Genomic DNA, 13,400 nt, shown 5'->3' with positions numbered 1-13,400 from the left:
AGCACGACTGCAGATTTTTTTTGGGGGGGGCGGCGGGATTAAGGAGACAGTGTGTATGTGTGTGTGCGCGCGCACGTGTGCATGTCTGTGTATAATGAACGGCCTATGGCAATATTCCAGCCGAAAACTTAACGGTCCAGTCAAGTGCTCTGAAACAAAACTGCAAGATTCCTGACTGGGGTTTCATTTATAACCCATAGGACCTCTTTTTTAAAACTGGTTGCTTCTGAGCCAGATTCCCCTGCAAAAGTCCGAGGGCGGGGGCGGGAAATGGGACACCCTGTTTCTTATTGCGAGGGAATGATGGCTATTTTGGTTGCCGTGACCTCATGCGATCAATGCCCTTTTCTGCACCTTTCCCAGCTCTATGATCCTTTCGTTTGTTTCGTCAGAGAATGCATGTCTGCCCCGCTCCTTCCACCGGAAGTAGCAGGTCCTGGTTCTTGGCTGGTTCTTCCCTTCCGATCAGCTTACGTGTTTTCTTTCTTCGTCCCTCCCATGCCCTCTAATCCAGGTACCTGGTGCTACGATTCACAAGATCCTAAGTGTGGTAAGTACTTGAAATGAGGTTTTCCTCTGTCTGCACTTCCATTTCTTCCCCAAAGAGCCATAGGAAATATAGTCTGTTAAGGGTAGCTCTGTGCAGGGCAAATGACAGTCCCTGGGAATCTGGGATAGAAGTCACATGCATCAAATGTGCTTTAAATGCATGGGGTGTCTGCGCCCTAAGACAGTTTCCCCTCAACCTGGGGCCCCGAAAGATGTTTTGGACCACAACTCCCATCAGCCCCAGCTATGTCCTCCAGGCCTCTTGGTCTAGCTTGGAGCTTTCCAAACTTTCCATGTGACACACTTTTTCGACACCCATCATTTCGCGACACAGTAATTCACTATTGCATCATTTCACAAAACTTTATAATTCAGTTTTACTAGCAAACTGGAGGTTAAAAGAATCCCTTTCCATGGATTGTAATTGAAAACTAATAATACATCCACCCACAGTGGAACCTTGGTTCTCAAATGGCTTAGTTGATGAACAAATCAGAACCCGAACGCCGCAAACCTGGAAGTACCGGTAAGTGTTCCCGTTTGTGAATGTTTTTCGGAAGCTGAATGTCCAGTGCGGTTGTAGGCTTTTGTTTCTGGGGCGCCAGAACCAATTGGAAGCTGTGCCTTGGTTTTCAAATGTTTTTGGAAGTCGAACGGACTTCTGGAACTGATTACGTTCGAGAACCAAGATACCACTGTATACAGTCACACCTTGGAAGTTGAATGGAATCTGTTCCGAAAGTCCAAATCACGGGTTCTGACTGGCTGCAGGAACCTTCCAGGGTGCTCCCAGAGGCTCCAAGCTGGTTGCCTAGTAAATTATAAAGACAAGGAAAAGTTCCTTACTGTCCTTTCTTTATTTCAATCTTTACAGAGAGAGGCTATAGAACCCAGCCTCTTGGATAATGGCATTGTCCCGAGTGAATCTCCACCCATGTCTCTCCCACTTCCTCATTCATCACTTCTACGGGTGCTGCTATGTGCCCTCCGTCTTTGTCTTTGAGCTCTTTGCTCTCCTACTTTTAAGGCTCTCCGGGTTCTGGGAGATGGAGGGTCTGGGATGCTTTCTAAAGACACTGTGTCAGTCAGCTGCCGCTCCACTTCTGCCTACTCCTCTTCCATTATTTCCCAACTTTCCCCATCATCTGCCTCTGAGCTGTGACCTCCCTCCAACCCCTGTTATAGATCTATACTGTCTTCCTCTTCCTCCTCCCTGGAAAGGTCAGGATGGGGAGGTGGTCTCCACCATTCCTCCTCCTCTGCCCCAGTCCCGGACACTATCTCACAGAACAACTGAAGAATCATAGATGGGTCTTATATGGCATAAAGACGTGTCCAGTCCAAAGCCTTTTTCAGCCGGAACTCACTGGAACTCAGTTCCAGCACCTCTCAGTTGGGCGCCATTGCCGTTCCCTTGGTGAGTTCTGGCACCCCTTTTTCTAGAAAAATAACACTGGTCCAGCCTACCTAAGGGTTTCAGGCAAAAGGTGCTACCTAAATATGATGCGGATTGAACCCGAGTCCTGCTGCGTGCAAGATAGATGCGCAGCACTGAGCCACATCCCTTCTCATAACAGTCCTCTGTAAAGCAGGGATGATGTGCACTCACAATATATGTATATATTCTGCCCCTGAGCTGTAGCCAATCCAGGGATGCCTTGAGAGAAGGTGGATATAAATAGGAATTTGGAATGGAATCTGCTGTTGGTCTTCGGAGGCGATAATGCTCACCAAAATAGCTCGTTTAGCCTGTCAGACTAAAGATAGGTCCGGCGAGGAAACCCTGCTGAATTATAAATAAGAAAAAGCCCTGCTTCGTGATTATTAATGAAGGTCATCCCAGCCAGAGGGCATCTCCCGTTGGCGGCAGGAGGCAAGGAAGGAAGAACAAAGAGACTAATGAGTGTCTTGGCTGAGGCATCCATGTAGCAGAGGTTTGCTGGCGGAGGTGTTGATTTTAATCGATACAAATAGCCTCCAACTCAGGTGCAGGGGGAAGCCGTTTCCAATTCGAGGACTGCATTCCCTTCTGGGAAACCTTCCAGGAGCCGCAGGCCAGTGCTAAGTGGTGGGGCCAGGGGAAGAAGAGGGGAGAGCGACGGATGAGACTCTTACCTTCGTTGCGTGTCGAGGTCCCCCAGGCCACCCCAATAACTCACACTTCACACATCAATTTTTGTTAAAGGTTTTTGGCATGAATTTGGCCACAACTTTATTTAAATACACACACGTGAGTGGTTGCTTAGGCATTGGTTACGACTATCTGTCCTTGCCCCAGGGACAGAACTGACCTCTGGATTCCAGCGGAAGCCAGTCAGGGAGAACCAGTGGCGTAGCGTGGGGGGTGCAGGGGGGGCCGGGCGCACCGGGCGCAACATCTGGGGGTTAGGGTTAGGGGGCGCAAATCCACAGGTTAGGGGGCGCAAATTACTTGCCTTGCCCCGGGTGCTGACAACCCACGCTACGCCACTGGGGACAACCATATTGGGGAGAAATGAAACTGGGCATCAGTCCCCCATCTCTCACCCTCATGCCCCCTGGGGCTTGCACAGCTCAAGTCTGATGCCAGGGACTAGGATGAAAGGGATGGCAAGCCCCTGGATTCCTTTAACGGAATTCCCTTTCAACACCACCTTTGGAGGGGTAGGCATTTACCCCTCCACCAACCAATTTTAACCAATGCCTAACCGCCAACATTACAAGTTGTGACGATTTGCTACGCAGTAGGCAAAAACCAAATGGCAACAGCCAATCAGCCAAATGGACAAAATTCCTACCAGGCCCCTGCCCCAAGAGCAGACGACCCCATGACAGGCAAAGCAAGGTCAGAGGACAACGAAACCCCCCCCCCTTTTCAGGGAGGGTGGGCGGGTGATCCGGTGCACGCAGCCCAAGAGAAGGCCCCAGGCTGCGAGTCCTGTATTTAAGACCTCTGACCCCTCCCACACTTTAGCAACATAACATTCTCCCCAGCAACACTCCTTGCCCAATCACAGCATGTGGCCAATTTGCCCAACAACAGTGGGGTGGCCTTTTTGGCCCCCACCGCAACACGTGCTCTCTATTATGGAAAACCCATTTCCAGCCATGCAAGACCGGTCCACCCTTGAGGGGAGGTCAAGTGACCGCCTCGGGTGGCAGGATTCCTGGGGGAAGCAGATGTGGACGCCAAGGAATGCATCACCTGCTGCCACTGCTGCAGCCGCAGTGTGCTGACGTCACTTGCGCATGCTGCAGGGCTGTGACAATGCCCCACGGCTTGACCGCATAATGCGAGCACACCCTGTGGTGAGTGTGCATGGCCGCTGCAGAACTTTGGTGGCGGCCAGCCCTTTTATTTGAAATTTTTGGGGAGCCCAGGCCCCCTGGCCTCCACTACTCGGAGCCCCTGAACAACGGTGTCACAAGTACTCAGCCAGCCGCCCCATTATGGCCATCACGGTCAGGATGCTGTCAGTGGCTCCTGGCTGGTTGCCCAGGAAAGTATAAGGCAAGGAAAAGTTTCTTATTGTCCTTTTTTATTTCCGTCTTTACAGAGAGAGGCCATAGAACCCAGCCTCTTGGATAATGGCGTTGTCCCGAGTGAATCTCCACCCTCCGTCTCTCCCACTTCCTCATTCATGCCCTCTACGGGTGCTGCTACGTGCCCTCTGTCTTTGAGTTCTTTGCTCTCCTATTTTAAGGCTCGCCAGGTTCTGGGAGATGGAGGGTCTGGGATGCTTTCTAATGACAAGGTGTCAGCCAGGTGTTGTTCTGGCTCTCCCATTATTTCCCAACTTTCCCCCTCACCTGCCTCTGAGCTGTGACTTCCCTCAAACCCCTGTTGTCAATCTATACTGTCTTCCTCTTCCTCCTCCCTAGAAGGGTCAGGATGGGGAGGTGGTCTCCACCATTCCTCCTCTGCCCAGTCCCTGACAATCACATTCTGCACCAGCCCCATGGATAGCCCCACATAGAGTCCACTGCAGTCATCCAGCCTTGAGGTTACCAATGAAATGGGCTACAGTGATCAGGTTGTCCACAGAAGGCCAAAAGTTTCCCTCACCTTCCTTCCGACAAAAAGCTTTGCTTCTCCAGCTTTTGTAGAGTAAGGATTTCATCTGCCTTCGGGCCCATCTCTTCCTTTCTACCTCACTCTTCCCTTCTCCTTAGGTCCTTTGCACTGGAAGGACATCATGATAACCTGTGGGGGAGAGAACCAGTCGCCCATTAACATCGACAGAAGAAAAACTCAACGAGACAGGAACCTCGACGAGATCTTGTTTGAAGGCTACGACCAGGCGCCTCCTGGCAGGTGGAGACTGATAAACGATGGACACTCAGGTGGGCATGGAGAGGACACAGCTTCTTCTGGAGAGGCTTTCCAAGGCCACATTCACACCATACATTTAAAGCACAATGAGAACACATTAAACAGTCATGGCTTCCCCCAAAGAATTCTAGGAGCTGTAGCTTGTTATAGGTGCTTAGGAGTTATGGGTTGTTAAGAGATACCTAATTCCCTCCCAGAGCTACAATTCACAGAGTGGTTTAACTATCAATCCCACTTCTCTGGGAACTGAGGGGAATAGGAGGTCTCTTAACAACTTTTAGCACACTTATTGAACCACAACTCCCAGAATTCTTTGGGCAAAGCCATGACTGTTTAACATGGCATCCCAGTGATTTAAAGGTCTGGTGTGAATGTGGGCCAAGTGTTTTTTATATAGTACTCATTTTTGCATCCTTAAGATATCAATGACGTCCCTTCTTCTCTTTCCATGGTTCATTTTACATATCATAAATCCCTGCATATTTTACAGAAACTATACCATTCAGTATTCCATTTTTACATCCATCAAAACTTATTTACACTGTTGAATTTATCTTAATGCCGCCAACATTTTTAAGTGTACACAATTTCCCCCCATATATTCAATATACATTTTCCAATCTTCTCTAAACGTATGTTCTTCTCGTTCTCTTATTCTATATGTTAAGTCTCAACTTGAGTTGCCATTCTTCTTTGGTTGGGACCTCGCTCGCTTTCCATTTTGGGGCTAACAAAGCACGGGCCGCAGTAATAGCATACATAAATAACCTTGGGCCAAGTGTTTTCTAATGCAGGTTTAGAGAACCTTTCTGGGGTCTTGTGTTGCATTAGTGTAGTACTGTCTGTCTCTGAACTCTCTCTTTTTGACCGGGCCTCCTTGGCAGTTGTCATGAACCTAGATGGAGCATCTGCTGCAGATCAAATTAACATCACCAAAGGAGGACTTCAGGACACGTACCGGGCCTTGAGTTTCCACTTCCACTGGGGGGACCTCAGTCGAAATGGCTCAGAGCACACCGTTGATGGTCAGCAGTACCCAATGGAGGTACATTGAGCTTCCCAACTTTTATTTTGTTACCAATGTTGTGCGGCATTGAAAAGGCCCCACCTAGAATAGTCATAGGCCACATTCACACTATACATTAAAATCACTAGGATACTACTTTCAATAGTCATGGCTTCCACCAGAGAATTCTGGGAGATGAGGTTCATTAAGGGCACTGAGAGTTGTTAGGAGAGACCCCTGTTCCTCTCACAGATCGACAGTTCTCAGACTGGTTTAACAATCCCTCCCTCTTCCCAGCATGGCGCTGTGGTCTAAACCACTAATCTCTTGGGCGTGCTGATCAGGAGGTCAGTGGTTCGTATCCTTGTGACGTGGTGAGCTCCCATTGCTCTGTTCCAGCTCCTGCCAACCTAGCAGTGTGAAAACACGCCAGTGCAAGTAGATAACTAGGTACCACTGCGGTGGGAAGGTAAATGGCGTTTCCATGCACTCTGGCTTCCGTCGCAGTGTCCCTTTGTGCCAGAAGCGGTTTAGTCCTGCTGGCCACAAGGTTCAAATCCCCACTCGGCTATGAAGCTCACTGGGTGGTCTTGGGCCAGATACTGCCTTTCAGCTTAACCCCCCTTGCAGGATTGTTGTGAGCTTAAAATGGGGAGGGACAAACCACATGTACCTCCCTGAGCTCCTTGGAGGAAAAGGGGGATATATAAATGCAAGAAATAAGTAAAAATTGTTCTGCAAATCTGTGGTGCGAATGTATTTTTAGTCCTAATCACAGCGTAGACCACGTTTTCCCCAAGTACATTTATGCTCAAAGAGGTTCGTGTAAAGCAAAACAAAAATACAGTACAGTGGTACCTCGGGTTAAGTACTTAATTCGTTCTGGAGGTCCGTTCTTAACCTGAAACTGTTCTTAACCTGAAGCACCACTTTAGCTAATGGGGCCTCCTGCTGCTGCTGTGCCGCCGGAGCACGATTTCTGTTCTCATCCTGAAGCAAAGTTCTTAACCTGAGGTACTATTTCTGGGTTAGCGGAGCCTGTAACCTGAAGTGTATGTAACCCGAGGTACCACTGTAGTACTATAAAATAAAATCAAGAAATACAGTGCCTGAAATGAGCTCCGTAATCACACCATCTCCAATTTTCCAAGACTGATCTATTCAGAAATTGATCTGTCTCCAACCTTCAGGGTAGAAGTGGAGACAAGGTTCTGATATTGTTTGTTGGAATAGGGAACAGCCACTCCATTAAATGGCGTACAGTGAATAACCCTAAATCAGCTCTCTGTATTATATTTAGCAAGAAGCTACTAATTAGGCAAGACCCCTGGCCCTTCCACCTTTTGATCTTGCTAAACGATGGAAAAACCAGCCATTCATCATGATAGCTGAAATGAAGATGACATGAAAGGGTTCTTTTTCATTATTAAAAAAAAGAAGAAGACTCTGGGATGATCACAGGCAACTAGTCCTATCATTTTGATTATCTTTAACCGTCAAATACAGAGTATGAAAACAGGTTGTAAAAATATAATGAGGTGTTTTGTTTTTACCTCAGAGCTACAATCGGCCATTTTGGGGACAGCATGTCAAATGCCATAATAGTGCCATGGAAGTGAGATCGGTCTACAAAATCACGCACAGAGCAATTCCGCAAAGATAGTGGAAGTGGCGAGAGAAGGGGTAAAAGACATATACAGTGGTGCCTCGTAAGACGAAAAGAATCCGTTCTGTGATTCTCTTCGTCTAGCGGTTTTTTCGTCTTGCGAAGCAAGCCCATTGAAGGATTAGCGGATTAGCGCTATTAGCGCTATTAGCGGCTTTTAGCGGCTTATCTGCTGATCGGATCAGCTGATAAGCGGCTTAGCGGCTTAGAAAAGGGGGGGGAGGAAAAAAAACCATCAGGAACTCGCAAGACATTGTCGTCTTGCGAAGCAAGCCCATAGGAAATTCGTTTTGCGAAGCACCTTCAAAACGGAAAACTCTTTCGTCTAGCGAGTTTTCCGTCTTCCAAGGCATTCGTCTTGTGGGGCACCACTGTAGGTCCCGTCCAAACCATACGCTCATAGCATGACGTCCCTTTCACAGTCATGGAGCATCCTGGGAACTGTCATTTGTTAAAGGTTCTGGGAGTTGCAGCTCTGTGATCTCAGCACTCTTAACAAACCACCATTCCCAGGATTCTCCGTGACTACTACCATATCTTTCGCCCCATAAGACGCACCTGACTGTTAGACGTACCTAGTTTTTAGAAGGGGAATGCAAGAAAAAAAATATTTTTTTTTAAAGGGAGCGCTGGGCAGAGCCTGTCTGCATCCCAGGCTCTGCTCAGCGCTCCCTTTCACGAGCCGCGTGGAGCCTGTGTGTGGCACTTGCAGGCTTTTCCCCAAGGAGGGAGAAGCTCCCAAGAGCCCCACACACGCTCCACGCAGCTAGTGAAAGGGAGTGCGGCTCTTGGGGGCTTTTGTGGGAGGTGGGGGGAGGGACTGAGGGGCTGCCCTCTGTCTCTTCCCCTACCTCCCACAAAAGCCAGCAAGAGCTACGCGCTCTTTAAAGTGTGCGCGGCTCTTGCGGGCTTTTCTACGAGGCAGGAGAAGGGATTGACATGGCCAGTCAGTCCCTTCTCCCTCCTGGGGAAAAGCCTGCAAGAGCCGCATGGAGTGTGTGTTGGGGGCTTTCCCTGCCTGCCTCCCACCTGCATTCACTCCATAAGATGCACAAATATTTCCCCTTACTTTTTAGGAGGGAAAAAGTGCATCTTATGGAGCGAAAAATACGGTAAATAATAAGAATAAGAATAATCTTTATTGTGGTCCAAAAACCAGTAACATAGATACAGAATAAAATGCAGATTCATACAGACAACCCCCCGGGAGAGGGAGACCGAGACAATATTTGTTTAGTCTTAATGCCACCTTCTCTCTTGTACCATCTGGGCTATGATATTGCCCTTGAATCTCTGAGGCAAAGGCTTGGGACATATCACATAGCGATCTCCGATCTCAATCTCATGTTATCTGAGGTCCGATAGCAGTAGGAATTCATTACGGGGACGATTTTCCTGTATATCTTAGAAATCTGTCTGTGCCAACTTATCGGGGCCTCGTTACCAAAGCCAGATTAAATGTATTTCCATCAGAAGTGCTAAATGGCAGACTAAGAGGCATCCCTTATCAGAATAGGCTCTGTGTATGCTCTTAGGGCGTTGATTGTATGAGGCATATCCTACTGCATTGCGGACAATATGAGCAAGCTAGGGATCTATTGGGATGCAGGTGGAGCTGTGTGGTGTGCGTGTGCACCACTGAGCCTTGGGCTTGCCGATTGAAAGGTCGGCGGATCAAATCCCCGCGATGGGGTGAGCTTCCATTGTTCGGTCCCAGCTCCTGCCAACCTAGCAGTTCGAAAGCACGTCAAAGTGCAAGTAGATAAATAGGTACTGCTCCGGTGGGAAAGTAAACGGCATTTCTGTGTACTGTTCTGGTTTCACCAGAAGCAGCTTAGTCATGCTGGCCACATGACCTGGAAAAACTGTCTGCGGACAAACGCCGGCTCCCTCGGCCAGTAAAGCGAGATGAGCGCCGCCACCCCAGAGTCGTTCACGACTGGACTTAACTATCAGGGGTCCTTTACCTTTACCTTTTAAGGGATCTATTGATTAAATCCCTACTGGCAAATTGGCCTGGTAAATCTGAAGACTACTATACTAAATCTGAAGACTACTATACTAAATATCTGGACGACAAGTCTAATGATATCACAGTGGCCGTGGCAAAGTTTCTTTTGGTAGTCTTACTAAATAGTGTTTTAAGTGTAACCATAAATGATAAAGGGACCCCTGACCATAAAAGGGCGCATAAAGATGTTAAAAAGCATCGGGGAGAGAATTGCGCCCTGCGGCACTCCACACACCAAGGAGTGGCGCGACATTTCCCTCCCTAGTGCCACCCTCTGTCCCCGACCAGAGATAAAAGAGCACAACCAGTTACGGGCTATGCCCTGTATCCCCACGTCTGTGAGGCGGGGGTCCAGAAGATCATGATTGATGATACCCCTCTCCTGCTTTAAAGTCTGCCAGTGAATGAATATCCCCAAAGTTGCTCTGAAAAACTCTCATTTTGTTTTGTTTTCCACAGCTCCACATTGTTCACATGAACACCAAGTACAAAACCATCACAGAAGCCAAAGGGCACCCCAACGGACTTGCTGTCTTGGGCTTCTTGTTTAAGGTATCTCCCGAGAAGCAGCTGCTGTTACGTTATTTAAAGTACCTACAGGAGACACACATTCATATATGTTCATTCTCTATCTATCATCTATCTATCTATCTATCTATCTATCATCTATCATCTATCATCTATCATCTATCATCTATCTATCTATCTATCATCTATCTCTATCATCTATCTATATCTATCTATCATCTATCTATCTATCATCTATCTATCATCTATCTATATCTATCTATATCTATCTATCTATCTATCTATCTATCATCTATCTATATCTATCTATCGATATCTATCTATCTATCTATCTATCTATCTATCTATCTATCATCTAACTATCTATCTATCATCTATCTATCTATCTATCTATCTATCTATCTATCTCTATCTATCTATCTATCTATCTATCTATCATCTATCTATCTATCTACCATCTATCTACCATCTATATCCATCTATCATCTATCTATCTATCATCTATCTATCTATCATCTATCTATCATCTGTCTATCTATCATCTATCTATCTATCTATCTATCTATCTATCTATCTATCTATCATCTATCATCTATCATCTATCATCTATCATCTATCATCTATCTATCTATCTATCTATCTATCTATCTATCTATCTATCTATCATCTATCTTTATCTATCATCTCTCTCTCTCTCTCTCTCTATCATCCATCCATCCATCCATCCATCCATAATTTAGGTTCATTCGCAAAATTCTAAGTGAAATAAGTACTTGAAGCAAGGTTTTCGGAGGCCATGTTTACAATGTGGGGAGGAGACTTTATCCTGTTTGGTTACCTTTGTCTGCTTGATGCTGGAGGGGTAACAGCTTGAGGGCGAAGGGAATTTGCAATGGGTCAAGTACCAAAGATGCATACTAGATTTTTGCTCTGCAGGTATCTGATGCAGACAATACCAATTACAACACCATCGTCACTGGCCTGAGGAATATCACTCATGCAGGTGAGCACCGAGCCTCAGGCAATCCTTTAGAATGCTTGGATTTGGTGGATCAGGGCCACACGCACACCACACATTTTTGGGGATCTTGCTAGTGCTTGGTACCAATTGATTATTGCCTAAGGGAAAGCAACATGCCAGCAAGTTTGGGTGAATCTACCAATTTCAGTTTCTTTTCTTTTCAATAATTTTTTTTATTAGTTTTCACTTACAATCCAATAATTGCCTCATTATAACAATGCCAATTTATAATACAATTACAGTGGTGCCCCGCAAGACGAATGCCTCGCAAGACGGAAAACCCACTAGACGAAAGAGTTTTCCGTTTTGGAGGTGCTTCGCAAAACGAATTTCCTATGGGCTTGCTTTGCAAGACGACAACGTCTTGCGAGTTCCTGCTGGTTTTTTCCCTCCCCCCCCCTTTTCTAAGCCGCTAAGCTGCTTATCAGCTGATCCGATCAGCAGATAAGCCGCTAAAAGCCGCTAAAAGCCGCTAAAAGCCGCTAAAAGCGCTAATAGCGCTAATCCTCTAATCCGTCAATGGACTTGCTTCGCAAGATGAAAAAACCGCTAGACGAAGAGAATCACAGAACGGATTCTTTTCGTCTTGCGAGGCACCACTGTATTGATACCAACTGTTCAACTACCGAATTATATAATTTAGATAAAGTGGCCCTCTGTGTGCTAGATTTGATGAACTGATTATTTGCTTTATCTCTGTGCTCCAAAATCTTATTAATTTTCATTGCATTGCAGTCATAATAATAATCTCTTATACAACAACTTTTATTCATATTGACACATTAAATGATTTATAAAGCTACAAATGAGGAACTCAAACTATATCTTCATTCTTCCTGTGTGTGGCAATTATTCTGTCTGTAGTGTTTCTTCCTGTACTTGTAAGATGTTATGTCTTTCTTTCCCCTGGTTGTTGCTGTTAACCATCATGCCTTATTTTTGTAGTCTTGTGTTTCCTCTTCGCATCAATTCATTTAAAAAATAAATAAAAGTGCTCATGAAAATCCAGCAATCTTAGTGCGAATTTCCTTCACGGGCACGTTTTAGCAAAGCAGTTTCCCCTACGGCAATGCATTTCTGTACGTTCTCCATTTGAAATGGAGTTCTCGTTTCCCTTCCTCACACCCCAATTCTCTGTTTCTGTTTCTCTGCTTAGAGGATTATGTCGAGTTGGCCTCCACGTTTTCTCTGAGCAACCTCCTCCCCAACATGGCCTTACTCTCCAAATATTATCGCTACAAGGGCTCCCTCACCACCCCAAACTGCGAAGAAGTGGTGCAATGGACTGTGTTCGAAGAGAACATCCCAATCAGCAAGCCACAGGTGAGAAAACCAAACATTTCTATGTCTCTGTTGTTGCTCTTGTTTCTCCTTTTAGTCAAAAAAGGCTGTTGCTTACGAAAAACAAAAATGGCTCCCAATCTAAAATGACACAAGAAGAGCTTGCTGGATCAGGCCAATAGCCTATCTAGCGAAGCATCCTGTACATGGTACCTCAGGTTAAGTACTTAATTCGTTTCGGAGGTCCGTTCTTAACCTGAAACTGTTCTTAACCTGAAGCACCACTTTAGCTAATGGGGCCTCCTGCTGCCACCGCACCGCTGGAGCACGATTTCTGTTCTCATCCTGAAGCAAAGTTCTTAACCTGAAGCACTATTTCTGGGTTAGCGGAGTCTGTAACCTGAAGCGTATGTAACCCGAGGTACCACTGTATTCAAAGAAATACAGTGGTGCCCCGCAAGACGAATGCCTCGCAAGACGTAAAACTCGCTAGACGAAAGAGTTTTCCGTTTTGGAGGTGCTTCGCAAAACGAATTTCCTATGGGCTTGCTTCGCAAGACGACAATGTCTTAGAATCATAGAATCATAGAGTTGGAAGAGACCACAAGGGCCATCGAGTCCAACCCCCTGCCAAGCAGGAAACACCATCTTGCGAGTTCCTGCTGGTTTTTTCCCTCCCCCCTTTTTCTAAGCCGCTAAGCCGCTTATCAGCTGATCCGATCAGCAGATAAGCCGCTAAAAGCCGCTAATAGCGCTAATCCTCTAATCCGTCAATGGACTTGCTTCACAAGACGAAAAAACCGCTAGACAAAGAGAATCACAGAACGGATTCTTTTTGTCTTGCGAGGCACCACTGTACTGCCTCTGTCAGTCGAAAACACAGCCATTGTCAGCCACAGTGGTTTGAAGTCCATATTGGGTTATTGGTTTCATAATTTTTGACCCGGCAATATCTTGTGAATCACAATGTGTGAGTGTGTGCATAGCAAAAATCACAATGTGGGGGAAACGTTGAAGCCAGCCAAT

The 13,400-nt window shown here is 46.4% G+C and overlaps 1 protein-coding gene across 4 annotated transcripts in view; it reads left to right on the top strand.

The window, feature by feature from the left end:
* The window catches only part of LOC309521075 (carbonic anhydrase 15-like), a 45,639-nt gene that overhangs the window by 28,985 nt on the left and 3,254 nt on the right, over positions 1-13,400 (top strand). For 3 of the 4 annotated variants that reach the window (XM_082203372.1, XM_082203371.1, XM_082203373.1), the window contains 6 exons: positions 515-550; positions 4,702-4,872; positions 5,746-5,906; positions 10,004-10,096; positions 11,009-11,075; positions 12,250-12,416. In XM_082203372.1, the coding sequence (XP_082059498.1) occupies positions 515-550; positions 4,702-4,872; positions 5,746-5,906; positions 10,004-10,096; positions 11,009-11,075; positions 12,250-12,416 (695 nt within the window). Of the gene's footprint in view, positions 1-55; positions 551-4,701; positions 4,873-5,745; positions 5,907-10,003; positions 10,097-11,008; positions 11,076-12,249; positions 12,417-13,400 lie in introns of those variants that run through there. The other variant, XM_082203370.1, reaches the window with a different exon arrangement.

The sequence above is a fragment of the Podarcis vaucheri genome (assembly GCF_965113315.1).
Source record: "Podarcis vaucheri genome assembly, chromosome: 16".
NCBI lineage: Eukaryota > Metazoa > Chordata > Lepidosauria > Squamata > Lacertidae > Podarcis > Podarcis vaucheri.
The sequence above is the reverse complement of the archived record's forward strand: the minus strand, read 5'-3'. Positions and strand labels throughout refer to the sequence as shown.